This window comes from Drosophila sechellia, chromosome 2R (genome assembly GCF_004382195.2).
Source record: "Drosophila sechellia strain sech25 chromosome 2R, ASM438219v1, whole genome shotgun sequence".
NCBI classification, from domain to species: Eukaryota; Metazoa; Arthropoda; class Insecta; order Diptera; family Drosophilidae; genus Drosophila; species Drosophila sechellia.
In genome coordinates, this window is record NC_045950.1 from 5,578,925 (window position 1) to 5,606,228 (window position 27,304).

The following is a 27,304-nucleotide window of genomic DNA, read 5'->3' on the forward strand; positions in this document are numbered from 1 at the left end:
TTTGCCTCTCCTTTTTGGCCAGGCCAGCTACTGATCTGTGTCACAGTATGTGTGGTAAAAGCTTTCAAGCATACACGCTCGTTGGGGCCAGCGGTGAAGGGGGGGAGGGGAAGGGGAAAGGGGAAGCCCCATTTCAGCGAAATGCGCTCGTTCGCTCGCTTATGTTAATTAAGCCCCCACTTAGCCCGGCCAAACTATTCGAAAAGAAAAACGCTGAGTGTGTTGCTCTCCTGCAAGGGCTGGATTTTCCACCATCCAGCCAGCCAGCACTTTTCCACCACGCCAACGCCCACTGCCACGCCCCTCACCCAACCCCATCGCACCGTTCATCTGCAGAACTTACAGACTTACATCAAACGCCGCACGATGCTGATGACATTGCGCACCAGCTGTTGTTGATTTTTCGCGTCTCCCTTGTATTTTGTTGCCTTAATCAACTTTCTTTCGGCTAGATTAGCCGCCATTATTAAGGATTAATGCAGCCATTGTTGGAGCGGCGAGCCTTTGTTGCTGCGCATATTATAATCGTCGGCATCAAGGTCGTCCGCATTTTTTTGGCCCCATTGTCAACGCAATTTTTATCCGCCCACCGCGCACCGGCAGCGTTGCTTATTTTTTCAGCGTTTCTCATAGATAAAGCGCATAAATGATCAAAGGCCTCGAATAAAACATCAAATAACGCGCTTGTCAAGCGCCAATCGAGGCATGGTAATGAGAAAAACAGTTTGGCATGCCAACCGTCGGGTCAGTGGAAAGCCATGAAAAGCGATGGAAAGCGGTGGAAAAATCCTCCGAGTGGGTGGCCAACTGTCAGCCGTTTGACAAGCGATTAAGCCAACACAAGTGCGGAGCAAACCAGCTACTAGCACATGGCGAATGAATTGGGAGATAGCCACAGCCAAACGGGGCGGGCCAATTAGATGCTGGCCAAGAAGACAGAGAGAGAGAGAGAGTGTATTAAAATCAATTAGAGATTCGGTCGAAACATGCACTCAGGTAAACGATGCTTAACTGCCAGGCTATCTAATCTGATTTTAATTAAGCTGATAGTCTGCTCTTTGCAGGCGCCCTGCAATCCGACACTGGAAAAAAAACTGTATCCTTTTTAATAGATACTTATCTTTATTATAATAGAAAACGAATGATAATGATATCGTATTTATATGCAAATTATAAGCTTCTTTTGTTTTTTCCGCATACTATATATTTCTGCAACTAATTATAACCTGGTTGGCTGTTTACCTCAGTGTAATCTCACCCAGTTGCCAGTAGCTCCGGTCTGTAATTTTCTGCCGCCATCCTGCAGCATGGCATATGGTCAATTATTACACACAAAACATTTGTTATTAATGAGCAGAAGCGAGGGCCAAAGGGGTCGGGGTGGACACCATCGCCGCAAGTCGATTAGACCAATTAGTGTGGGTATTGACAATTGCGGACATTGCAATTAATTAATCCAAATGTAAATGTCCACTGCATATGCACGAGCACTGGTCGATATATGGCCAATCTGGAACCACTAATTGCGATCTCTCCGCCCTCGAACATTCGCTTTGATGTCATAATGGCCACCGATGAGTGACCTCTTTGGGTGGTCCTAAGCTGCCGCCTTTCCTAGCCGAGATGGGATTCGATGGGATGGTGGGTGAGGGGTGGGTGAGGGTGGTTGGTGCTCGGAACACACGATTGACACAGTTATTAAAAACGACATGTAGAATTGGCATTCAGGCATGCGGGCAACGACATGGCCGTCGACATACTTAGGCGCATAGTTTGACAGAGCCGAGAAAAGAGTGGGCCTGTGTACCCAAACCAACCAACTGAACACCCCCGCCCAGGCCCACTAACTTGGCCGACAGGCGTGCAAAGTGGCCAACAGCAGGGTGCCAGGGCCCTCGTCGATGTCGATGTCGAGATGGCATGCCACTGGCACTCAAAACGGAAAAGGAAACATTCCCCGAGATTTCATCGGAACAACAGGGGGGAAGTGTTAAGGAATTCAATTAGGCAGATGAGTGGCCATATGAATGTGGGCGTAAGAGTGTGCGCCGCCCGTTGCAAAAGTGCTGGCCAAGTCAAAGGCGAAAGTCAGAGACATCTGACACTTCACATGCTCGGATGAGGGCGCCTGATTGGCCTCAAGTTATGACTAAGCTGATGTTGCTGATCCCACAGATGAGTTCCAGGGGCTTAAGGTCCTCGCAACTTTTCAATACACTCGGTTTATACAAGTTGGCAGTTATCCTTCAAGGCAATAACACTTGGACTCTTGCAAAGCTCACTTAGAGGTGCATTTCATACCACTTTCAAGCAGAGTATCTAATAAAGATACTATTATATTTTAATGGAAAACGATTTTCATATAATCTAACATTATCTTCAATTGTCAAACCACTTGCATCGACCGCTTCCTCATCGTCTATTTCCACCACGATGCAAGCAAAGCTAACATTATTCATGAGTTGAGCGGGTGTGCTTTTCTGCAGTTTGGCGCTCGTTTATCATTCATGATTCTGCATTGAGACTTTGTTCCTCCACTCTGTTTGCTCAGCAAATGTTGTGGTGGAGTTCCAGCGGGCTTTGAGTGGGAGGCTCCACGGGAGGCCGGCTGGGCGGCGTCACCGTGGCTCGAACTCAGCTCAACTGATGCGTTTTAATTGCTGCATAAATATTAGCTTAAAATTAGCTCATTGTGCAGTGGATGGCGTCCAGCTCAAGCTGAGATTCGAACTCTATCGTGTGCGTATGCTTGTATAGCTATCCAAGTTTTCGGTGGCTGCGTGTGTGTGTCTTGCTACAGTCAATTACCACATATTTGTCTATAATTAATAAGCTTTTCCCATGGGGCCCCCGGATTTGTCCCGCTGCAGCTAAGGCTTTAAGCAAACAGCAATCACTGCTAGCGAATCTTCAGTCGTCTGCGAAGTTTCCCTTATTCAATTTGGTAGTTTCTGCTGGAGTTGCCTCTTTCAGAACTTCTGACGCAACTATTGCAGTTGAACAACTCTCGCAGTACGTTCGATTTTCGTTCGTTTATTTATTTATGCCATTTGCTGCACAATCCTCTCAATTTTCCCCTCCGCAGGTAATAGCTTTGTGTTTGCCCCTGTCTACTTTTTTACGTTCAAATTAATTTGAGCTGTACGAAAAGAGTGCATGCATAGCTGTTCATGTATGCAACATGATGGGATGAGGGGTAATGCCAGTTCACGTGCAAAATGTAACATGCGAAACCACTTTAAAAACCGAAAACCACGAAAATTGCATGGTTGCCCCCCGGAATTTGTGCAAATTTCAAGTATTGGGGTACACACATTATAAATTTGTAGTCCAACCAAAAATGAGTTTTCCCCCTTCATTCACATCCTGGAAAATTCGCATAGATATCTCGACTTTGACTTGTTCTACTTCTGTAAATGCTTCCGAGATATTAACCGATTTTACCTGCTGCTACAGCAATGGATATGCAAAACTTTAAGAACGTATCACTTTAAGGACCTTCACACGCTACTTTACGTCTCCTTTTTCGAAATGCGCTGCATCTGCTTGGAATGCAACATTGACACTTCCCACCTCCTTCCGCCACCCACTTGGGCATCAATCAAGACGATACTCTTCCTTCGTTTGGGGAGCTTTCTTCGACACTTTGTGAGATGTTCGTGCTGCAAGGACACGCTAAACGTATGCAAATCATTATGTTAATCGGGTACCATCAAATTTTTTTGGCGTCATTCATCACACTGAGCCACACTTTGCACTTGGTAATAGCAGCTTCTCACTCGCCCGTTTCTACATTCCCTTCTCTCCATCAGCTTTCAGCCCTTCCTTTCGTAGTAGTAACCCCATTCCCAACCCCTTCCAAACCCCTTCCCAACTCTTTCAATCCCCCTTCCAAAACCTTCCTTCTGGACCACTGCTTGCTTTGCTCTTGCTGCTGCTTAACGCCCGCGTGGCTAAGCCAAAATTTACACAGGCACAGCGAGTTTGGTCGTCGAGGATGCTTGGTTATGCTGAAATTTGCACTTTTCCGAGCTCACACACACATGCAGTGAAAGACACACACACATGTACTAGCAGCAGCATAAGTAAACAAGTTTAGTATAATCAACGGTTGGCTGCCTGCCGGGCTATACAAAAAAGTGTTGCACATCCGCTTACAAAACCCACACCACCATGAGCATGTAGATGACGTAGTATATGTTTTTATTAGCATGCTTTGTATGCTCTGTACGCTGTCAGGCTCACGAGCAAGTCGGGGCTGCATTTATCAGCGGGATGGTGGCAGGGGCAGGGGTTTCGGCAGAATTCACCTGTCTCACGGCGCTCGTAAAACCACATTACCTGTGATTTCCGAACACAGGATGGCTTGTTCATCAGCGTTGCAGTCGAGCACGGGCACGGACACGAGGAGGAACCGATTGGGAACGGGATATCTGCCGGTGGCCCTTTGGCGCCTTTGTGCCACGTTCATTGAATGTTTTTCTATTAATTTTTTATTGAATGATGCTTTTGCCCCACCATCCCAGCATACAGCATACTTCCACGCAGGTTGGGAGTGGCTCATTCCCTGCGGCGGCATGCTAACTTTATTCAATTCCTTCGCTGCTCATGTGGAACACACACTCGATGTACCTCAACCTGTCCCTCTCTAACTGCATCCAGCGCTCCCTTTCTGACTTAGTTACATTCTCTATTTTCAGCCGGACAAGAGAATCTGTGTAATGTGGCTGAAAAATTGCTAGTACTCAGGACGCCATTAAGTTCAATCGAGGGCCGGATACCCTTGAATCGGATTTACTAACACATTTTAAATAAGGATTTAGGATTTAAGCAATGAAACATGATAATTTTAATAATACAAACCATAACTATAAATTAAATAGCTAATATTTTACTTTTCTCAAACTTGTCTTGCTAACTTGTCTGTGGGGGGCTTGTGTTCAAATAAACAACCTAATGATAAACAGCAAAGGGATCAAAGAGTCGTATTAAATAAAATGTTTTCCCTATGGTATCTTTGGTAATCTCTTTGGTATCTCCCAGCTCCGTACACCCTATCTATACCCCGGAAAACTCCCGCTGATAGGGCAACAAATGAGCAACATGATGTGAAACATTTTCCTAGTTCCTTAAACTGAACAAAAGAGGACGAGATGGGGGCAACTGGGGTCTGGCAGGAAAGAGCTCGGCAAGCTGGTTAAGCCTGGCATGCCACTCCATTTGGAAGACGGTTTTTTTACGGTTCGCCACAAGCTCATAAAAAACCTCCAAAATGGGTGACACACAAAGGAGTCGCACATGCACACACACAGGCACACACCTTCGCTTACATGAAGGCAATGAAATAAACAAAGCCGCAAAAGACACGTAAACCTCAGCGGAGCGAGAGAGACGGGCGCATGGTGTGCGAAAGAGAGGCAGAGATGTTTGAGGAGAAAGAGACAGATGGTAAGCAAATTGCTGAGGAGTCCAAAAGCCGGACCGACGTCAATATTATCGAGCAGCAGGTGTGCTCTTCTCCGTTTTCACCATTTTTCTTTTTTTTTGTCTTTCTCACTCGCATTGTAGCTCTCTCTTTCGCGCATCCTTGCCCTCTCTTTCGCACACAGCCGCTGGCATTATTGCTTTTGTGGCTTTTCGGTAAATATTTTGCATAAAATATCAATTTGATATGCAAACGGGCGAACATGTGAAAACGTGCGAATGCAATGACGACTCAGACTCTATGAAATTTAAATAAAAAACCGGCAAGTGTAAATTTAATTAATTACTGAACATGTTTTCCAACCAGAACTCTTTGTTTTCACAATTGCCGGAGGCCAACATGCATAGCTTGCTCTAAATAAAGTTGCATAACTTTTGTAGCCGCAACTTTGAACAAGTCAGCTACGAATATCCTTCGGTTGGGTGGGGAAAACGCAAATGATGGTTATTAAAATTCCAGGAAAAGGTCTTTATTTGGCTCACCCACTCGAGATTAATTGAGAGCAGTTAAGGTGACATTAAGCCGGCGACCCAAAGAACCCAAAATGCAAATCGGGGAAAAAAACGGTTGGAGATAATATGGCCTGGCAAATGGCTATTTCACTCGATTTGGTCTAGTCCCGGCGATAAATTTCGAAAGCAGATTTACTTGTTGATTTCCAACGTAATTGAATTACTCGCGAATAAAGTGCGGACCAAATGGGTCCCGACATTTTCCTCCCGGAGGCCAAACAAATTGGGAAAAGAAGGATTTTTTCGGCGAGCCCAAAAATTAATTTCATTTTGGTGTATTTACAGAAAATTTTTACGCCAACTTTTTGGGACAAAATACACTAATTTAAAAGCAATTTAAAAAATGCCAGGATGAAAATGTCAAATGGGCTTAAATGTCAAGGCTACAGAAAAAAATTATATCTTTCACAACTTGTCCATAATCATAACCCTTGCGGTCATATAAGTACATGCAATTGTCCAGGCAGGCATTTAAATGTTAAAGTGAAAATAAATAGATAGTTAACCAAATAGAATGTAAACAAATAGGTAAACAACGTGTCGCACCACTCCCACTCGTGTTGGGTATTTATTTATTAATACGATATTTACGCCCCCAAAAATGGAAATGGGAAAATTTCCAATCAAAACAGCACAGCCAGTGCTAGTGGTAACCGTGTCACGTAGCCTGTTAACGGATGAAATAAATATTTCAGGCACAATTTCAGGGGCGGCAACGACATCCACTTAGCTTTTTTTTTCCCCCAGTGGCTTCTATAAAAGTTGGTGCAACAACGGAACCCGGTTGAAAGCCCAACATGGACGCCAGCTACTTTGCCGTCCAGAGGAGAGCTCTGGAAATAGTTGGGTTCGATCCCAGTAATCCGCAACTGAGTCTAAAACATCCCATTTGGGCCGGCATACTCATCCTATCCGTGGTCTCTCACAACTGGCCCATGGTAGTCTATGGTCTGCAGGATCTCTCCGACCTGACCCGGCTCACGGACAACTTTGCGGTGTTTATGCAAGGATCTCAGAGCACCTTTAAGTTCCTGGTCATGATGGCGAAACGAAGGCGCATTGGATCGCTGATTCACCGATTGCATGAGCTAAACCGGGCGGCCAGTGCCACGCCCAATCACCTGGAGAAGATCGAGAGGGAAAACCAACTGGATAGTTATGTCGCCAGGTCCTTTAGAAATGCCGCCTACGGAGTGATTTGTGCCTCCGCCATAGCGCCCATTTTGCTTGGCCTGTGGGGATATGTGGAGACGGGTGTATTTACCCCGACCACACCCATGGAGTTCAACTTCTGGCTGGACGAGCGAAACCCCCACTTTTATTGGCCCATCTACGTTTGGGGCGTTCTGGGCGTGGCAGCTGCCGCCTGGTTGGCCATTGCAACGGACACCCTGTACTCCTGGCTGACTCACAATGTGGTGATTCAGTTCCAACTACTGGAGCTGGTTCTCGAAGAGAAGCATCTGGATGGAGGAGACTCTCGCCTGACCGAATTTGTTAGTCGTCATCGTATAGCTCTGGATTTGTCCAAGGAACTAAGTTCGATTTTCGGGGAGATCGTCTTCGTGAAATACATGCTAAGTTACCTGCAACTTTGCATGCTGGCCTTTCGCTTCAGCAGGAGTGGCTGGAGTGCCCAGGTGCCATTTAGAGCCACCTTCCTGGTGGCCATCATCATCCAACTGAGTTCGTACTGCTACGGTGGCGAGTATCTCAAGCAGCAGAGTTTGGCAATTGCACACGTCGTTTATGGTAAGTGCAATTGGCCAGAAATGACGCCCAAGAAAAGAAGACTCTGGCAAATGGTGATCATGCGGGCGCAGCGACCAGCCAAGATTTTTGGATTCATGTTCGATGTGGACTTGCCATTGCTGCTTTGGGTGGGTTTCTAGTTTAGAATTAGTATGGCATACTTAAGATATTATATCTTGCAGGTTATCAGAACGGCGGGCTCATTTTTGGCACTGCTTAGGACTTTTGAGCGTTAAGCCATCAAATCAAAGTTACCTCTTAATGAACAAAAATGAACATAATTTCATAATCAATCAATAATCTTAAACAGTCGAGTACATTTATTTGGAAATATTCATGGGTAAACGATCCAAACTTCCACAGTCCAACTCCAATCAGTTGGCATTTGGACGAGCATGTTTTCGACGGGCTCTGCTGCCCCGAAGGGATCTCCTGCCGCAGGTTGATGCCACTGCAGGCAGATGGAGGAGCATATGAAATTCGTGAGCGCATTCCACAAAGGCATCTAGCAAAGCCAGCTCATGCGTCAGTCGTGTGTGGATGTGCATATGGGTACTTGTATGTACATATATATAGATGTGTACGCCAGGTAGTCGGAGTCGGAGGAATTTGTTAGTATGAAAGTATGAAAGTATGCAACATCAGCAGGAGCTGGCAGCAAGCAGCATCGCTCAGTTGGGGAACAAGTTGCTGAAAAATAGCTACTCGAACTATGTGCACCATGCTGCTTGCCAGCCAATGGCCCCCGGGTTCGGGCTCCTTTTCCGACTCAGCCCAGGTCTTGAGCTAGTTTCGGGGCTTCGAGATCAGGATCAGATGGAATGCGGACCACTAAGAACCCTGTGCCCTTATCCTTCGTGGCCTGCGGAATGTTGCCTGCTACGGAATTTCTTGGCTTGCTGCTGCTGCCGAGATTCGAATTCAGTCGGAGGCTAAGTCGCTTGCACGGAATTTGTTTTATTAAATTTTGCAACTCGGTATTTTGCACATGCAAAATGGACACAGTACTCCGGACTCCGTGCCACACCGAGTTACCAAAAAAGCTGTGACAAATTGTGCGGGCGTGGAAGCCAGGCACCTCGGATTATGTAACAAATTACGACACCGCTATTGCGGGCATAATTAATTTTTGTCTCTGACATTTGATTTATTGGTCTGCGTTGGTCAGCATCTTTGGCTTGACTCCGAAAAAACAAATGAGCAGCGATTAATAAGCGCGAATCGCTCCTGGAAATTACGCACCTGCGGCACAAACAGCCAACAAAATTCGAGCATTAACCTGCCACAGCTAGCCCAGCTAGCTGGGCGGTATAACTTTACAGCAAATTGTGGCCAAGATAAGAGCGGATGGCCAAGAGCCACAAGCTCAAAATAGTGCTGAAAAAATCACCATTTTATGTGTATTAAAAATGTGAACAAAAACGAACAGGAGCGAGCACAGATTTTGTTTGCGGTTCGTTGAGCACACAATAATTCCATCAGCATCAGTGGCAGCAGCAAAAGAGGGCGTGGCAGGTGGCTGTGGGCGGTGGGGCAGAGATAAAAGTGCTGGCAGCACTTTCGCTGCACTGCTTTTTTTTTGTATTTTGCAGTTGTTGCGGGCGAATGGTTAATAATCGAACAAAAAGGTCCTTAAAGCTGTCGCGCAGTGAGCAAACGTTTATGCAAAGTAAATTGATATGCAAACTACAAATTCCAATGGCAATGCAAACTTAAATGTCCTAATGCAGTTTTATCTTTGTAAAAAAAATGGTGGCCAGATGGCAGTTTGCCGCAAGCATTACCCCAGGGCTTATGGTTTGCATTTAACCAAATAAAAAATCTAACCCAAAGTTTTACAACCAAATTGATTTTCCAATTTCAAAATGAATTCCCTGAAATGCGAAAAAACGAAAAAGAGAGAAACTATCAGTATTTTAAAGCTTAAATCAAGTTCGCAAAGCGGAAAAGTGGCCAAACAAACACTTATTCAATTCACCCGAAGTGGAAATTCAAATTTTCGAACACAAATGCTAATTGAAATTAAATGGAAAAACCTAGCCGTTTTCACGGTAATTCCACCTCTTTGGCCACCGGAAAATAGGAAGCACAAAAAATGTCCCACTTTAATCGGGCTTGTGTTTGCCAAAGCTATATTTCCATCTGTATATATATGTATAATGTATAACATATTTTTCGGTTAAGCATACAAGGCGGCTGTGCCAGGGCCTTGATGAAACTTTTCTAATTAAAATTGTGCGGCTTGTTGAAAGGTTTTTTCAACGGCGAGGGGTCGGCGAAGGGCGGGCTGGAAGATAGCCGGTTTTAATAGAAATTACATTAATTAATATTTAAAATATGCTTAAATACACATTTCTATGCATTAATTAATACGTGCTGGCGGCACACATACAGCGAGTAAACAATGAAACGTGACTGGAACTAACAACGAATTGCGCCAAAAGCCAAACGATGGCACTCCAACTCCGGGACTAAACGGGGATTCGGCTAATTAAAACACGCCCCCTAATTTCTTGTTTATTTGGTTAAATTTAATTTCAAATGCCACCAATGCGGCAATCGAGCTGAGCTGAGTTGGGGCAAACAGCAGCAATGTTTTATTGACTGTTTTTACCCACATAATTGCCACAGATTTGGACATTGTCCAAATCGACTTGTTTTCCCCTCGAGACGAGACGAGACTTCCACTTCCCAATCGCTTCTCTCACTCACTATTTTCGTCTCCTCAGCTCAGTTTGGAAACTTTGATTTACGTCCGCCCGTCCCTAACCCACTTTTATGGGACTTTGTGTGACCCATTTGAACATTTGGCTTGCAGCGGCTCCCTTGCGAGGATGTGGCTGTGGATGCCACATGCATGACAAGCACTTATGCAAATTATATAGCGCACTTATGTGCGGGCAGAGGATTCGACTTTATTTGCCGGAATTTCGATGGGATTTTCAGCAGCAAAATTAAAATAAAACATAAATGTATAACAAACTTTCAACGAGTGCAAGCGGGTTCAAGCGAATAATGGTCATAATATTTTGGCGAGATAAAATATTAATGTTGAACTCGACCAGAAAGCGTGAATTCTAATCTAAAATGATTACATATACATAATAGGCTAATTAGTTGTTAAAATTATACGTCGAATGAATTATTCAAAACCATTATTCGTTTTTTAATGTTACGGACATTGATTCACACGACTATATGTTTTAATTTTAAGTGTAATTCAAATAAAATAAATAGACGCCCAAAGTTGCAAGATAAGAGTAAAAATAAAATACAAATTTAACAAACACATAAATATTTGCAAGCACACATGAAAACGATTGGTTAAACACAAATTTTTCACATGTCTGGAAATGGAAAATTCTGTCCAGAAATCAATCAACATGCACTTAAAAGCATATCAAAATTGAAATTTCAGGAGGAGCAGCGAGCGTTGCAAATGGTAAATAAAAACCGAAAATGTTTTTCGTCGTCTTCCTGGAATGCCATTAAATAATCAGCATGGCTATCATTATCCGTCATTCGCAACAAAATACAATAATTAATGAACCCGCCCGAATTGCAATTACCTTATGCATAATTAAATTATAATTCATTAGACATGAGCCCTTGGCGTCTAAATCACAGCAATTAAATATTACCAATGCGAAAAACCATCTCGATACGCAATCAAATGAGGCTAAATCAATAGGCTTAAAATGGGTTTCTAGCCCCTACAACATTTTTTAAGCACTTTATAACGAGCAAATTTTCAAGGAGGTCTCTTGACTCGACTCATTTGGGTGAATCCTGGCAACTAGAGAGGCTGAGATGCACAGATAAAAATGGCATTGTGATTATACAACATTTAAACGGGTAGTTAAGGGGCGATTTTTCGGAGTGAAGGAGAATGCTGATGACATGGAAATTGCAAATGCCATTGTGAATGTGAAATTGTTTAGAGGCGACGCGCGACAAGAAAATCGCAGAGCAATGGGCGGGAAATGTTTGAAAAATGACTTTTCTTCGGCACTGAGAATCCGCTCGGATGAGTCTGCCATTTTCTTGTTGCATTGTCGCATGAGCTGGTGTTTTCTTTTGTGTACATATATATTTATTGTGTGTATTGTGCTTATTGGATGTGGATTTGAAAAAGTGTACTTTCTGATGCGAATTCAATTATTTTGCAAATCGGTTTTGTTTTTCTTGTGTACATTACAATTTTGGGATCCACTCCGGCCTTTGGGTTCGCCTTCGTCGACCTCATTTTCCTTTCTGTTCGTGGGGCTCGTCCTTTTTCCCAGCCGTCTTACAGGATATTTTCAATTTTTGCGGCAGGATATTGCCGTTGCCTTATTTGCCGTGTGCGCGCTTACTGTTTTAATTATCTTGCCTGATTTGATTTTCCATTCTTTTTTAATTAATTTCGTTTGAGCATAGTTTATTTATTTATGCGTTTTATGGGCGATTTTCAGCATTCGATTTCCATGCGCTTATTGGTTTTTGTTTGTTTTCCTTTGCTGGCGAAACCTTTTTAATCATTTGTTTTACAAAAATGTTTGCGGCTGTTTTTTTCCGTTGGTGTTTTCGGTTGTAATGATATTGGGTTTTTTGTTTTGGTTTTATTCGGTTGTATTTGTTATTTACTAATAAAATGCATGTAAGTCAGTCCGTCGTTTCAACATTTTTGTGTCTTGTATATTTGGTTTGTTTGCTGCAATAAAACCATGAGCACTTAAGTTCGAAACTCGATACTAGACCATCAACTATTTTGGCAGCCAGCCGAGGGCAAGCAATCGAAAACCAATTATCGTGCGAAAGTGGCAGCCAGCCGTGAATGTTGCTCATGTCGCAACAACTGCGGGGGAGCAGAACAACAAGTGCATGTTGCACTTGCTGCGGACAGCCGCACCCACCAAGCTGCCACGCCTATTTCGCCACGACAATCCGCTAACCATTTGCACTTGGCCGCCACCGATTCACGCACTTGCTGCTCGAGAGTACACACACTAAACTGGTGGCTTAAGTCGGGAATTCTAAACATATATTTAGCGCTTTAACTTTCGAATATTTTCTCGAATACTTTCTAAATGACTGTCAGCCCGATTTCGAAACGTTCCAAGTCCCAGGCGTGCACAGCGCTCGGCGCTCAAAGGAAAAGACAACTTGATCACAGCATGGAAAATGTTCAACTGACCAAGTGGCTAGCCTGTAGACCAGCAGAGAAGCTGCGGCTTTATCAGTTCGTGGCTCGCATCGCTCGGCCATCGCACTGCTCGGCAAGCTCGTCCTTCGGCTCGGCACGCAGGACTCGCGTCGCAGCTTCGTGACTCGTGCGGCGTGCGTCGTGCCTCGAGGTTCGCAGTTCGGGCCGTGTTCGCGGTCGTGTCCTGGGCTCGGGAAGCAACATGTTGGAGCCACAGCATCCTTGCTGCTCCTGGCCCTCGAAAATCTCAATTTCGAGCGCAACTCACTCGTCCTGTGGCGTCACGTGTTGCTTTTGCTGGCATTGAGACTTGGAGCTTCGAGTGAAAGCTGCGTTTGTTTTGCTCGCCTACGCCCAACGAATGGATCTCCTGCTCCTCCGCGCCGCCGATTCCCAAGGAAGCTTCCGTCCCGATGACGATGATGAGGTGCGTCCTCGTTCCCGAACATTGGATATCCTTCGCACCGGAAATTATATATGACGAGATATGTATTACTTTGCCATCGAACAAAGGGAATGCGCTTCGCTTCGCACTGCTTTGCTTTGCTGATTTGGGACGGCTGCGTTTTTTTGGCACACAGCAAAAAACGTAACATTTGATTTACATTTAGGATTATTATGCAAATCATCCAGCTTACAAAACAACAGATTGATTTGTATCAGATCAAATGAAGTTTGCGTGCATTAGCAATTTGCTATTAACAAAATACACCGATTTATGCACTAAATCCTAGTTTATGGAGTCCTACTTTAAGTATTGTAAAATTCTAAAACATATTTCCTACTTCTAGGGCTAAAATTTAAATTTCATTTGTTGCTATTAATCATAGTTAACAAGTGGATAAGTGGAGCATTTACTTTAATTTAACATAATGGATAATAATGGCCATTTCCAGCGCTTCCATTCCCTGGGAGACTTTACATACATATATACTATATGTACATACATACATGTACATACATATAGTATGTATCCTTTTTGACTGATAGCGATAGCATAACTTTTTCGGTTAGTCTCCGAGATGCATTCACACATGGCTGCATTGCAGTTGCTGAAGTAGAGCGGCTTAGAAGGTGTTTTTCCGGGGATTGCAAGGGTTGTTAGGGGGATGGATACTCCGTCGACTTTGAACAGAGGGTTAGCTGCATCCAGACTCCGGCAGCCATAATGCAATTATGCACTGCCTGGCGGCGCAGCTCCTTTGCTACGAGTATTAAGCATTTGCATTTTCACAGAATGTAGAACACAAGTCGCTGAAGAGGCGCACAAGGCGCTTTGTAGGTTTCCATCGCTCCGAACAGCCCGGCATTGAAACGCCTTTGTAACCCCTTTCCTGGCTCATCAGCCGGAATGGACCTACGGCCATGTGCGCGGGGCGTGAGTTTCATGCTCATAATTTGTGCACTTTATTAATAAAGTTTGCCAACTCGGCTTGGCCCAGACGCAGTGAGAATATACACAAAGCCAGGAGGAGAATGAATGTTCAAAAAGTGTATAACAATTGTAAAACAATATGGCAGTAAGAACTTATTTAAGACATACCACATTTTTTAGTCACATAAACAGAAACGCCTATATTTTCGACTGATAGGTGAAGTTTTCAGAGCCTTAAAGACGACAAATCTATTTAGACATGTTGTTTTCCCTTCGATTTCAATATGCTTTAAAATTCTACACTTGAATTTCTCTTTTCCCTTTGACCATTAATATCGAGCTTGCCTTTGTAAGCTTAAGGGGTTCAAGAAACGAAGTTTTTAGTTTGCTGAGGAAAGTGTTTATTTAAGTAACTGGGAAAGTGGCCAGGAGGTGTGTCCCCCCCAGCAACATCCTAGTGCTAGTTGTTCTGCCCGTTTTGTCCTTGTCCACTCTGCTGGTTGCCGTTGCCATTGCCATTGCCATTTGGCGGTCTTGGCGGCTGTCCCTGCGGTTGTCCATTTTGGCCCTGGGCGGCCACCTGCAGCGGCATTTGTGCCTGGAAAACCTCTGGTTAGGCCAAGTGGATGATTGAAAACCCTTCAACTCTTACCAAACCCACAGCCAGAATTAGAAGGAAGATGCTGAACAATGCGAACTGCTTCATGTTGAATTTGAAACTAGTAAACTAACAACACATGTGGTCTTTTATAGCCCTACAAGCCAACTGCGATTCCCAGGAGATTATAATCCAGTGCAATTAAGCATCGCGTTGAACAAAATGGCAAATCAGTTTGTATGTCAATGATGTAATTCTGTATTATTTGACCCGCTCGAATCAGATTTATAATGTCGTAATTGCGTGCGAACATCTAATCACATATATATTAAAATGACAAAATAACTCGAAAGAGGAGCTATCATTTTGCTGTTTAATTGGAAAAACAAATTTGCTAAAAATTGGGCAGAATATCTGTCAAATGTCACTAAGGTCATAATATTAAGCTTTAATTAACTAAAAATTTATAGCTTGAGTTCTAAATGCAATAACATTTTGGATACCCTCGGTTATGATAATAAAGCAGTCGTAGTAACAGGTATCTGTTATTCGATGTTTTTGACATTGTCTCTTGTTTTTTGTATCTTGTCTTAGCAAACTATGTTCGTAGAATATTTCAAGTAGTATATAACATTTACTTAGCCGCACACTTTACGAAGCTTAACTTGGGCACTATTACATTTTCATAAAGTTTGTCTAAGCAGAGTAAGCCGTCTATTATTCAAACTGGATTTCCTATTTTTGCTCGGTCTTTTAATTTGAGCGTATGCTCAAACAATCCAGCACACCAGCCACCCATATGCCACCATTCTTTGACTGACACTATACGTTTTGAATAGCGGTAACCGGGAGATTCGCACACCACCCATCCATCCACCTGCCACCGCCGCCAAGCCACTTGCCCCTCGCCGTCACCTGTGCTATGCAAATCACCTTGGGGGCATGGTCGGGCAAAGCAATTTCGCTCGGCATTTTCGAGCGTTGACTGGCAAAATGTCTTCGGTTTCAGCTTGAGATTAAATTCTGCCGAACGTTGGCCAAACAGCAACAAGACTTTCTAGTTTAACCAACAACGATGGGTCCCGCCCTCCGATTCACGTGTCACCTATGGGCACATCGATGTTTGCAGACAGCAAAAATTGCATATAGTTGAATTATTTAGTTACAATTGGTACAATGATGGGTAATTTCTAAAGTTAAATTCTATTTAACTTTCTCTATTAAAAACGTACATATGCGTATGATAGTAACAACAATGCAAGCAGTTGCAGAAATAATTTTTAAAAATATTTCAAACGACTTTGTGCAGATTTCTTACTGTGTACTTGTGTGGTTTTTTTTCGGTTAATAAATGTCCCTGCCACAGCGAAATATGAATATTGAATATGCCTATAGTCGCGGACTGAGCGGCTGAATAAACCACAAGCGAGTGGCAAACCCATAACGGCTTATAACCATTTCTGCACTTTTCAGGACGAAGGAGGAAAACGCAAGGATTTGGGGGAAGGAGGTGGGGAAATTCACCAGCATACACTGTGGATGAGCACTAATGAAGTCTCAGCCCTCGTCCTTTACAGTTGGCTGCCTCATTGTTTGACTTTGACTTTGCCACTACCTTTCACTACCAAGAGCCCCGCCCACTTTTCCACTTTGCACACTCACAACTGTTTGCACAGCAGTCACTGCTTTGTCCTTTGACCCCCCACGCAAAGCACTCCGCTGCCGTTGCTTCTGGCCAGCCTATTTATTTATGTTTATAATAGGATTTTTATCAAAACTTTTCCCCAAATTAATTTTGTAATGAGTATTTAAAAGACACTCGCATTTGGACAAACAGGCAAACAGAGACAGGACACACACACACACACAAAGAGACCCGCAGCGCGCCATTCTGGTGTTTGTCTTTTGACACGCCCGATGGCCACTCAACTTTTCCGCCCCTTCTCGAGGAGATGTTCTGGGTGGAGATCGGGTCGGGTCGGGTGGACCAGGATGGGCAGCCAACATTTATGGTTGATGTCCTAATATGGGGTCTCTGAATGGTGTCGCAAGCAGGGCTTTGACTTATTTCACAGAAGTTTCCGCTTAAAACCCACTTATTTCGATGGGGTCTATTAAAAATTAAACGAAGTCTGGAATTTACTTAAAACAAACAAAAGCAGGAAATATGATTTGTTTGAATATATAATATGGGTGAAATTTATAAGGAAAATTGGCTTCTTTTTACTTCATGAAAGGCACGACACAACTGATATTTTAGAGAATTATAGGGTATACTTTAGTTCGTTATATTCCCTGGAGCTTACATTTCTGTTTTGCCATTCTCATTCGCTCCAGCTACTTTTTGTTTTGACTAATTTGCTGCAATGTTCAGTCATTATAATAATGCCGGTGTGGATGTTTCGTCGAGATGTTACGAGTCCGGTTTCCTGTGCTCAGGGCTTGTGAACGAAACCGAACTAGATAATTGCCAAATATTTGCGTAAGTTGTCCGTGGTGCAGCACTCGGATTCAGACCGATGGTCGATGGTCTGGTAGGGATTCTTTGCGGGACTACCCACTTTCGGGCAGTGGTTCGGTTATAGCAGGGTATTACGTTGTCATGGACCCACCTCAAATAACTGCGGCTGTGGCTTTGCTTCATTTCACTGACCAGCCGCCGAGTTTTGAATAATTCCCTGGCAGGCCACTGCCTTTTGCCACGACCGACCCCCACCGGCCCTTGGAAAACTATACAGAGGCCCGCCTAATTTTGTCCAAATTTGCTGTTTAAACACGGCCAATTTAATTTTCGACTGCAGACAGGGCAGCTTGCCAAAAACAGCCTGGTGGTTTCGCCGTTTCGCTTCTAGCTTTTTTTTCTGCCGGAAAGCAATTAAGTCGGCGAGTCAAGAGGGTTTTGGGTTTTTGGGTCTATTAAAAAGCGCATTGCTCTTAACGCTGCTGAAATACTTTTGAATGCAGCTTGAGTCTGATTAAATCAGCTATGCAGCTGGGCAAATGGATGGATAAATGGAAGTACCACCCACAACCATGGGCAATCATTAAGGAAATCGCTTTGAAATGATGTGATGACTGCCGACTGCCGATTGCCGACAGTTGACTCAAAACAAACGCACGCCGAGAAAATGGGAAATGGGAAATGTGACAAGGGCAAAGGCGAAAGGCGAAGGCGAAAGCTGGGCGAAAGCATGGCCAACTTTTCAAAGCGTCATTAATCATGAAAAGTTGGGGCGGTCTTAATCCCTGGTCATGGCGTTATCCTTTGTGGAGCTGTCGATATTTGCCTGTGGTTTGTGCTCAAATTGGGGAAAACGAAAATGAAAATGACAAAAGTTCTCATCTCGACGGCTAGCTATGTATCTATGTCGCTGGCGGAATTATGGTTTATCATATTTGTTTGGAATGCTTTCCATTTTCCCCTCTTGTGGTAACCAAACACACACACACACACGCACAGGATCCCTCACACACAGAGATGACATATCCTTTGTCTCCTGCTCGTCCAAGTTTCCTGCGTTCCTTTTGTTTTTTACACACAGCTCCTCCTGTTTTTTTTTTTTGTTGTATTCTTTGTTTTGTGCGGCTCACTTGGAAATACTGTAAATATTTTTAATTCTTTGCCAGCGCCAGAGGGGCAGCAGAATTTTCAGCTTTTAAGCTAAAGCTATGAAAATAATTTGGTCCCAGAAATACTTGCGGCCGAGTTGGGGGTGCGGACGGCAGGGGGGCTGGGAGCTGGCAGCAGGGGGCGTGGCCTGTCCATGGCTAGGTCCTTTGGCTGAATCCTGGAACTGAGCCTGAGCCTGAGACCGAGCCCGAGCCAGAGCCTGACTACTGAATACTGAATACTGAGCCTGGGCAATTGGAATGCCTTTTGTGGCTCGCAGTAACGTTGTCGTGTTGATTAAGCCAGCGCTCGCAAAGCCAAAAGAAAACGCGTTCTGGCCAAGGGGGCGCATTGTTGCCATGATTCCCGCCGTTTTCCGTGTTCCCCGTGAACTGGCGAAATGCTGAAATGGTGACATGGTGGCTGCCACAAAGTGCCGCTGCAAGTGGATAATAACTGACGGCAACTATGCGCATTTGTTTTATGCAGCAAAGTAATGAAACAACAGCAAGAGGAGCATCTACGCGCACCACCAAAAATGACATCGCGACCGCTTCCCTCGGGCGGTACAACAACACCAACTAGCAGCGGAGCAGCAAAGCAAAAAAAATCAAAAAAAAAAACAGGGAAAACGCTGAGAAAAACAATTATAACATTCATAATCGCTCTAAATCGTACGAGCATGGTATTGAAATATATACTCATTTCCCACCCTAGAAGTTCAAAGTATAAATATGCCAAAAATATTTAAATAATAAAACAAGAAATTATTCAAAACATACCAATAAATGCAATTTAGCAAAACTATTTATATATTAACCCATTTTCCGGAACCATGCAGAATGATTTGAGTGCCGCAGACACTGAATAGAAGATACCCTACCACTTGTATAACTACTAATAAAGTAAAGCGATTCACAGAACCCATTATTCATGAACAAAGAACACACTGGAAAATTCAAAAGGCAGTAGGTAAATGGAGTAATTATGCTTTTGTCTCTGTGCATCAAAGCTGCAAGATCCGAGCGGCGAAAACATGGAAAAGGACCAGCAGCAGTGCAACAAACTATGGTTCCTCCCGAGGAAATTGCGTGCATAGTGGAAAAACTTTCTCGCCGGGTCGAAGTCAAGAGCGGCTTCAACGTCATCAGCTGGCTGAGGGGGTGGATGGGTGCCTGCGAGGGTGGGGCTCTCTTTTCCTTTCGCCTATTTTGAGAGCCAGCACAAAGCAAAGACAAACAACAGGGCAGGGCATTGCGGAGCTGCTTTGTCATGGCCGCTGATTTGGTTTAAGAAATGCATAGCAGCATTCCATTCCACATTTTCCACTCGGCGCTCACAATGAACGCACCAGCAGGAAAAGCGGTAGAAAATGGGCGACCTGGGTGGGTGGCCATCTGGAGCAGGCTGAAGGAGCAGGCAGAAGCAGGAAGCAGCGCTCAGCCGCCATTTTGGCCAGGAGTGCGCTCGTGCATGCCGCAGTTTGCGCCTTTCCGCGGACTGTGGTTCAAACCTTTGATACCCGATTCCGAAGCTATTACTGTCCAAGGGATATTGCCAAACTTATCAAAGTGCGAATCAAAGTGCTTTTGGATATTTATCCGCCTTGAAATATACACCTGTTCGGTGTATCAAGGTCGCTGATTCGTTTTTTTGCTTGGCAGTAGTATTTATGTCTATCTATCTTTTTCTTGAAGGCCATCATGCTATTCTATCCTTTGCTTTTTTATGTCGCAGTTGCAGTTGCATTTACCTAGAAGCCATTATCACCCTCCTCCTCAAAACAGTTTCTTAATCTGATTATGGTTCTTTATATTTTCCTGGCTAACGACTTTCACAGGATTTTGAATGCTAGTAAGGCATTAAGCATTATTTTCAAGTCGCCTGAAGGAAGTTCGAACGCGATGTTTTCAATGTTGCACACGAGCGTCATCTATCGGCGTTTTTCAACAGTTGCTCATAATTATGTCATTATGTTACTCCATCTTTAATTTGCTCGAGGACCTTACATTACTAGTCTCCGAACTTCTGTTTATATATGATACCCAGTTTCCTAAGGATCTTCAATCTAAGGGTCTTAGATCCACTGTACCAAAGCGTGCCGGCACACAAATTAGTTTTAACCAGCCCCTGTCACGCTGCGGTGAGCCCCATTGTGCTGCCACCGTCGTGGCTGCCGATTAAGTGCGTCTCCTTGGAAAAGGGCCAGAAGCACTAGGGGAGCCCAGCGAGCGACGGTTGGCACTATATAACCAGCACTGGTAGCAGGAGTCGCAGCTGCTGCCTGTTGACATTTCCGTGCCTTCAGCCAAAAGTTTGCACTGCCATCGCAATGGGGGAATCCAAAATTATCGGCGGAAGGATGCGGACTCGCAAGGGGATGGGCGTCTTCTAATCAACATCTAATTATATCGCTCTCCACTGTAATGAAGGTGAGCCAAGGCATGCATGATTGATGATTGATAATTACGGGGGACGTCTGATGGACCATACACATCGAGCATCAACGGGAAAGGCAACGACAACGGCAACACAAATCATGCAGTTCGCAAATCTCGATGCCAAAAACAGAGAAACAAATACTAATGCCAGGCAGCTTGGGTGAACTGGTGTTGGTATTGGTATGGGTGCTGTTGTTTGCTACTGTGTTTGTGTGAGATGCAACATGTGATACACTGTCCTAGTTCCGCGTCCGTTACTGCGTTGTTATGCAACACAATGGCACACATAAACGCAGCAGGGGGTGGCAAAGTGCCGCTTCGGGTGGGGTGTGTTGCAAAGGCATTGAGATCGAGCGCCAGCCAAAAGCTCCCCCGAAAAACACTCGAAAAGCTGGCTCAAGTTGCGGGAAAATAAACTCAAGCTTTAAAGCAGCCAAATGTCCCAAACTTAAAGCTGAATCCTGAATATGCAACACAAGCTTGAGGGCCACCAGAGCTTTTCATAAAGCCCTTTTATGGTCTTTTAATGTAACAGTAAAGCTTTTGTAACAGTAAAACATGGATGTCCCTTAAAAGGGGTTCCAAAAACACAAACATTTAAAGACATTCAAAACAAAATTAGGTTTTGATCATTCTGCAAAATTCCATTCTTCTAATCACAGGAAGAATTGTATCATCTACCGATGTATATACCTTACCAGTCTTTAGTCTTTTCATTTTGCGATTGTACTTACATTTCGTTACGTTTTCTAAATTTGAAATATAACGAAACAAAACACAATACGCAACGCATTAGAAATGTGATTGCCATCATTATCGATTGGTTCTATTGAACACAATATCGAATACAGATTATAATATCAATGCACGAATATGTATAATACCAGATATATATATAGTATCTAAGAGTAATGCGTATTTACAATGTCTTTACACCAGCAATTCAAGGATAATAACGAGGCACTTTTTATATCTTAAGATAGACCTAATCACTTGTTCCATCAGAGTTATGTTCGCTTAAAATCTAAATGGCTAACTGTACTGCAATATAAGCGGGGTATATAAAATAATTTAATTTATATGGGATAAAGCATTTTCTTTTCAGGGTAAAAATCGTAATCGTAAGTAAGGGACTTACCCATATCATCGATTATCGGTGCCATACGCAAAGTGACTCCAATCAACATGAGGCACATGAGCAGTAACAAACATGCGGTGGCAATTATTGTCCAGCGAGCACGCTGAGACAGATCATGAGGATCGATCACCTAGCGGGATATATAAATTATAAATTATATTATTTGTGGACTGTTGCTTTGAGTATGACTCACCTTAACAACCTCTGTATCCAAGTCCTGCACCAGAATTTTTGGTTTTTTGTGCCGATGTCGCTTTTTGTGGCGATGTCTGTGAATTGAAAGGAAGAGGAGTTAATATATATGTATCAGTTTTCACTTTAAACGTTTTTTTAAGGATAGTCCTTTAAAGGCCTATAAATATAATTTAAAAAAATGTCCTTGACTTAAAAGCATATAAAGACATAAATTGATTTTACATGTTCTTCTAAGGAAATTGCTTGTTGGCTTGGAAAGCTATAAATTGATTAAATGCTGGTAAGAGGAAATAAAGTTTTAGGTACTTGGCATTGCCTTTAATGCCATTTGATGATTATTTCTGGCAGAAATTTTGCACATTAATCTGTTTAGCTTGTGTGCCTGAGCGTCTGCCTGCTTTCAGCCACATATGTGAGCTCAACCTGCAGCAGAAGCTTAAACATATTTGCTCTATTTCCGTTTGGGTTTTGCAAAACTTCCGCATTACAAAGCTGCCGCAATTTCCCCTACACCGCAGCCCCACCGACCCACCAACCCACCAAGCCCACCGTTCGCTACAAACAACATGGCTCGATTTTTGCAACGGAAGTTGCTCCTGGCTATGGGCGGAAAAAGGAGAGCAGCGGCAGACATCGGACTGCTGACAGTCAATGCCATTGTGCCACCCAGTCACCCGGTTACCCACCCAGTGAGCCACCTAAGTCCGTTGCCTTTCCCCCCGCAAAATAGTCGCACAAAGCTTGTCAATCAATTTTTGTCTGCTCAACGTCACGCGAACCTCCCAGGGGAGATGTGGGTGGTGGGCATATGAGAGGGGGCACGCATTAGGGCATATTTGGCAATCACAATCGCCATCGCATCGCCAGTCGGCAGGACATTTATTAGTGCAGCCCAAGGACACGGCCAGTCCTTTGTAGCAGCACCTGTCCGAATGTCCTAGCTGTCGAACCGAGCCACCATTCATCCATCAGCCGGGCCCGAATCGCGCTATTATTTATGTGCGCTCCGATCATTTCTCAACTCAAGCCGATTTTGGCCCGGCCATCAAGGCCAATGTGTCTTGCTGGCTGAAAGGATTTAGGGACATCCAGAGCGTGTGGGTTACACAGACTCCGATGGCCACTCACCGATGCTTTCGGCGATGCCGCTGATGACCACTGGGGACCATCTGCTCAAGGTCGTCGATTTTATCGGCATCGTCCAGGTCCAGGTCCAAGTCCATGTCCATGTCCAGCTGCAGGTCGCAGGGCGAGTCCTCACCGTACGGGCATTGTCTGCGGATAATAAATCACATTAGCGGCTATGACCTTTGATATCCAAACAATATAAAAATGTCACCCACATTTCAAAAAGAAAATATGTGTCGTTCAGATTATATCTATCATTTCGAACTGGATTATGTAATTATATACAACAAATAAATATAAAAAACTCGTTGTAACTAAAACTGAGTGTTTTCCTTTGCTATATGCAATACATAAACTTCATTTTAAGTATATATGTACATATTGTGCTCACCAATTAAGTAGCTTTCACAGCTTTAATGATTGGTTTTTAAATTGTTTAATGATTAGTTTTTACTCCAGTGAAATATGGTGTTTAAACATTTTGTTCAATAATCATTAAATATTGCTTGCTTAATTTCGGAATTAACAACTGGCTTTATTAATGTGGATTTTTTTCTGGCTAATCCTTCGAAAATAAATAAATGCAAAATATTCAAAACGTGACCAAAACAGGAAATTCAATATGATGAAACGCAATTTGAATCCCTCGCAATTGGAAGACTTTTCCCTGCCTTGTTCGTGACTTACATGGGCTGCTGTGTATCCGGATTGATGCCGAGCACGTGCACATAGTGCTGGAGACCGCTGGGCGTGGGATAGACCAGTGCGGGATCCGAGCATCGATGATGGCGCTCTGGGGGAGATGGGCAAGGAAGGAGTTCTGAATGATTTAGGCACCTTTCACTGCAGCTCGCTGTCACTTACTGTACTTCCGTTTCCGCCGACGGTACTCATCGTCGCTGCCCGTGCTCTGGGCCGTTGTCATGGCTGCGGAGGAGGGCATCGCGGAGGGCTTGAAGGCTTCGCTCGGCCTCTCCTTTGGCTTCGTTGCGCTGCAGCAGCCGGTGGCGGCCACACTGGAGCCCGTCGACGTTGAGGTCATCCGGTGTAGTTTTTCGGGCACCAGTGCCCTCGTCCTGGCTCCACGCTCCACGCTCCCGTCCTCCATGGGAATCACCACGGCACTGGGATCCACGCCATATGGCGGTCGCACAGCCAGCAGTCCAGTGCTCCGAGACTTGCGGCGCTCCTGACTCCTGCTGCCCATTGCCGGCGGCGTATTTGCATAGCTGGGCGTGGCATGCAGCGACTGGGAATCGCTTTGCGCCAACACCGTGCTCACCGTTACATTGGCGCTATCCTCGGACGTGTTCTGCCGGGAGAAATACCTGTTGTAGGCCTCCGCTCCTGCCACTCCGAAATCTCCTGCTCCTCCGCTTTCAGTGCAGGATATCTGCTTGGGCAGCAGACGCCTCCGCTGCGGAAGTGGAGCGGGTAGCGTCTCAATCTCCAAGGCCACGTGAGGTTGCAACTGCTGATGCTGTTGCTGCTGCACTTGCAATTGCGGCTGAGGCTTGGCCAAACTGGAGGGAACATTGATGTGCAGGCGCTGGGGAAGGCAAACACATATGTGAAACTATAAAATCCACTGGACACTAACCACATATCTTTATTTTAAGCCCATTGAACTTAGTCATATTCCAATACTTTTGATGGATTACTTACCGCTTGCTGAGGTGACTGCAGCGGAAACGAGCGAACCACGTGTCTGGGAAAGATGGGGCTGCACTGGGCGCTGATGGACTTGGCCTCCAGGATCCTCAGTCTCTTGGCCAGTCGCGCCCGCTCTCTCGACTCCGCCTCCCCTCCGGACGCGGTGATCACCTCCGCTCCGCCAAAGCTGACGGTGCAGCGGGAACTACTGTAAGAGAGGCTTTCAAGGCTGCCGCGCAGCGAGGCGGTCAGGCTGTCGTCCGCCAGCGTGGAGCTGTGGAGGACTCCGCCATGGGCCGTGGCGGTCACTGTGGCAGTTGCTGTGGCAGTCGTCGAGGTATTGTCGTGTCCGGAGATCGGGGGCAGTAGTTCCGACTCGACGTTAAACGTTGTGGAATGTTTGGCGGGGAGCTGGGCCTTCAATCTGAGCTCCGCATCCGAGCTAATGGATCTCCGGTCCGCATCCACATCCATTTGCTGTGCAGGCGTGTGCGTTTGAGCGCGAACAAGTAAGCTGTGGCTGTGCTTGTGCTGACGCTGGGCTCCCGAGGAGTTGCTCAGCGTGCTGGCCAGGCTGTCCTCCAAGTTGTCAGGGCGCTTCGGATGAGATCGCTGCAAACTGGCCACTGAGCCGGAGGCCTCCTCAATGTCATCCGTCCGGGTCTTGCCTTTTGTTTGGGCCCTGGTCTTCCCGCTACTAGTGGCTGGTGGTGAAGGCTGGACCTGGTGCTCCTCCGGTGGAGGGGTGTCCTCCCTGCTGGAACGGCGACTTCCGCTGCCAAAGAGTTTTTTCGGCAGAAAAATGCGACCGATGGACTTCCGCTTGCGCCGCTTCGCCTTCTTGTGCTCCTCGTAGTCCCGCTTGAGGGCCTGCATCTTGTGCTCCACCAGAGTGCTGAAGACAGCCTCGTAGGTGAGCGCCCGTTGGAGATCCAGCAGAACATCGTTAGTGGACACGGCCTTGTCCAGTTTGGTCAGCAGCTGCAGGGATTCAGCGCCACTACCGCGACCACTGCCACTACCACTGCCCCCGCTGCCAGTGCCACTCTTGCTATCGTCCGCATCCGCCATGTTGGCCTAGTTGGATGGTGGGTGGCTCAATGGGCGGCTCAAGCTCGGGCTCAGGCTCTGGTGGTTGGAGGCGGTTGTTGCTGCTTTGGCTGCTGGTTTTAGCGCCTATTTGCATTCTACTCGACGCGTTGACACGTTGATCGGCTTGTTTTGTCCTCGGGGTTGTGCTGGTACTTCTGCTCCTGAGTCGTCGGCTCCTCCTGCTGATGCCTGCCCGTCATCTGGGTGGCGACGTCTTTGGATGCGGCAGTGTCATCGCCACCGCCTCCTGGTTACCTCGTTCTCGTTTATCTTCTCGTCAATTGGCTTTTCAATTCTTTCTCTTTTGTGTGTCACGGTGGCATCAAGTGGCGCTTAAAGGCGACGACTGCACCTGCAACAACAAGAGCAACCGAACATTAGACCGACTCTCCCACTCAATTCAATAGACAATCATCGCCCAATATCCTTATGTGCCCCCCTCCCTTCCCATCACTACATTCAAGGACTCACAAAAGATGGAGCAGTTACTTGGGGCGCGGGATGGCGAAGCGCCCAGCCAGCGAGGACAGCTTGCCAATAGTTTTGCTCACTTTTCTGGCTCGGATTCGCGTCTGCCTCCATTATGCATGAGTGTAGCAGATTTCAACTTGTTGCACGCACATCCTTCCCCACAAACATACCCGCTCATGCGAACAGGACCCCCACATACGCAAGGGACGGCATTCATGGCGCTCTAGCACCACTCAATGTCGAGTGGTCAGTGATGACCCACATTTATTGGCCTGTTTAGGACCAAATATGAGATCATCACATTTAAATTCGGTACGTATGTATGGTTATGGTTTTATGTAGGCCCGAAAAGCTAAGTTACTAGAGAGCGGTCAACACTTTTGTAAATTGAAGGTTTTATTTAATTTAAATAGTTTTGTTATTTTGTATTATTTCTATAATAAAATGGATGTATTTTTCGCGTATTCCATTTGGGCCTCGCGCCTCATCTCTCCTCTGTAATATCCGCTTTAGATGAAAAACAAAGCCAGGCGGACATCACTGAGTCGGGACAAGTGAATCGAGAGCATCGAGCTGTGACAGGTAAGTGGGAGTGCGAGTTACTGCTAAAGCCAGGCTCCCAGTTGCCGTATGAAATGTCGGTCTAAATGTATATACATATGGGAGCTA

At 45.1% G+C, this 27,304-nt stretch overlaps 4 protein-coding genes across 7 annotated transcripts in view; 1 reads left to right on the top strand and 3 right to left on the bottom strand.

Moving 5' to 3' along the window:
- The window catches only part of LOC6608337, a 38,560-nt gene extending 25,613 nt beyond the window's left edge, over positions 1-12,947 (bottom strand). Inside the window, exons 1-2 of one of the 3 annotated variants that reach the window (XM_032715367.1) lie at positions 12,737-12,947; positions 11,948-12,442 (exon numbers count right to left, since the gene is read on the bottom strand). The gene's annotated coding sequence lies outside the window, so the exon portion shown is untranslated. Of the gene's footprint in view, positions 1-11,947; positions 12,443-12,683 lie in introns of all 3 variants that reach the window. The other 2 variants (XM_032715366.1, XM_032715365.1) reach the window with 2 other exon arrangements.
- Positions 1-27,304, bottom strand: part of LOC6608341 (pneumococcal serine-rich repeat protein) — a 70,311-nt gene that overhangs the window by 29,017 nt on the left and 13,990 nt on the right. For both annotated transcript variants that reach the window (XM_032715370.1, XM_032715369.1), the window contains exons 2-7: positions 25,085-26,516; positions 24,284-24,968; positions 24,107-24,212; positions 23,420-23,566; positions 22,290-22,365; positions 22,097-22,226 (exon numbers count right to left, since the gene is read on the bottom strand). In XM_032715370.1, the coding sequence (XP_032571261.1) occupies positions 22,097-22,226; positions 22,290-22,365; positions 23,420-23,566; positions 24,107-24,212; positions 24,284-24,968; positions 25,085-26,143 (2,203 nt within the window). In that variant the 5' untranslated portion in view covers positions 26,144-26,516. The remainder of the gene's footprint in view (positions 1-22,096; positions 22,227-22,289; positions 22,366-23,419; positions 23,567-24,106; positions 24,213-24,283; positions 24,969-25,084; positions 26,517-27,304) is intronic.
- LOC6608338 (odorant receptor 45a) lies at positions 6,785-8,056 on the top strand. Its single transcript, XM_002033039.2, has 2 exons — positions 6,785-7,877; positions 7,932-8,056. Exons 1-2 carry the CDS (start codon positions 6,795-6,797, stop codon positions 7,983-7,985), a joined length of 1,137 nt encoding a protein of 378 aa, XP_002033075.1. The 5' UTR covers positions 6,785-6,794; the 3' UTR covers positions 7,986-8,056.
- Positions 14,687-15,072, bottom strand: LOC6608340. The gene is made up of 2 exons (XM_002033041.2): positions 14,962-15,072; positions 14,687-14,907 (listed from the first exon to the last, which is right to left on the bottom strand). The coding sequence occupies exons 1-2, from the start codon at positions 15,013-15,015 to the stop codon at positions 14,770-14,772; spliced, it is 192 nt and encodes a 63-aa protein (XP_002033077.1). The 5' UTR covers positions 15,016-15,072; the 3' UTR covers positions 14,687-14,769.

Excerpts from the sequence above, each read along its gene's own strand:
- LOC6608340 (XM_002033041.2), bottom strand. The coding sequence starts at position 15,015 with ATGAAGCAGTTCGCATTGTTCAGCATCTTCCTTCTAATTCTGGCTGTG. Across the intron at positions 14,908-14,961 it reads TAATTCTGGCTGTGGGTTTG|GCACAAATGCCGCTGCAGGT; the intron begins GTAAGAGTTGAA and ends GAGGTTTTCCAG.
- LOC6608338 (XM_002033039.2), top strand. The coding sequence starts at position 6,795 with ATGGACGCCAGCTACTTTGCCGTCCAGAGGAGAGCTCTGGAAATAGTT. Across the intron at positions 7,878-7,931 it reads ACTTGCCATTGCTGCTTTGG|GTTATCAGAACGGCGGGCTC; the intron begins GTGGGTTTCTAG and ends TATATCTTGCAG.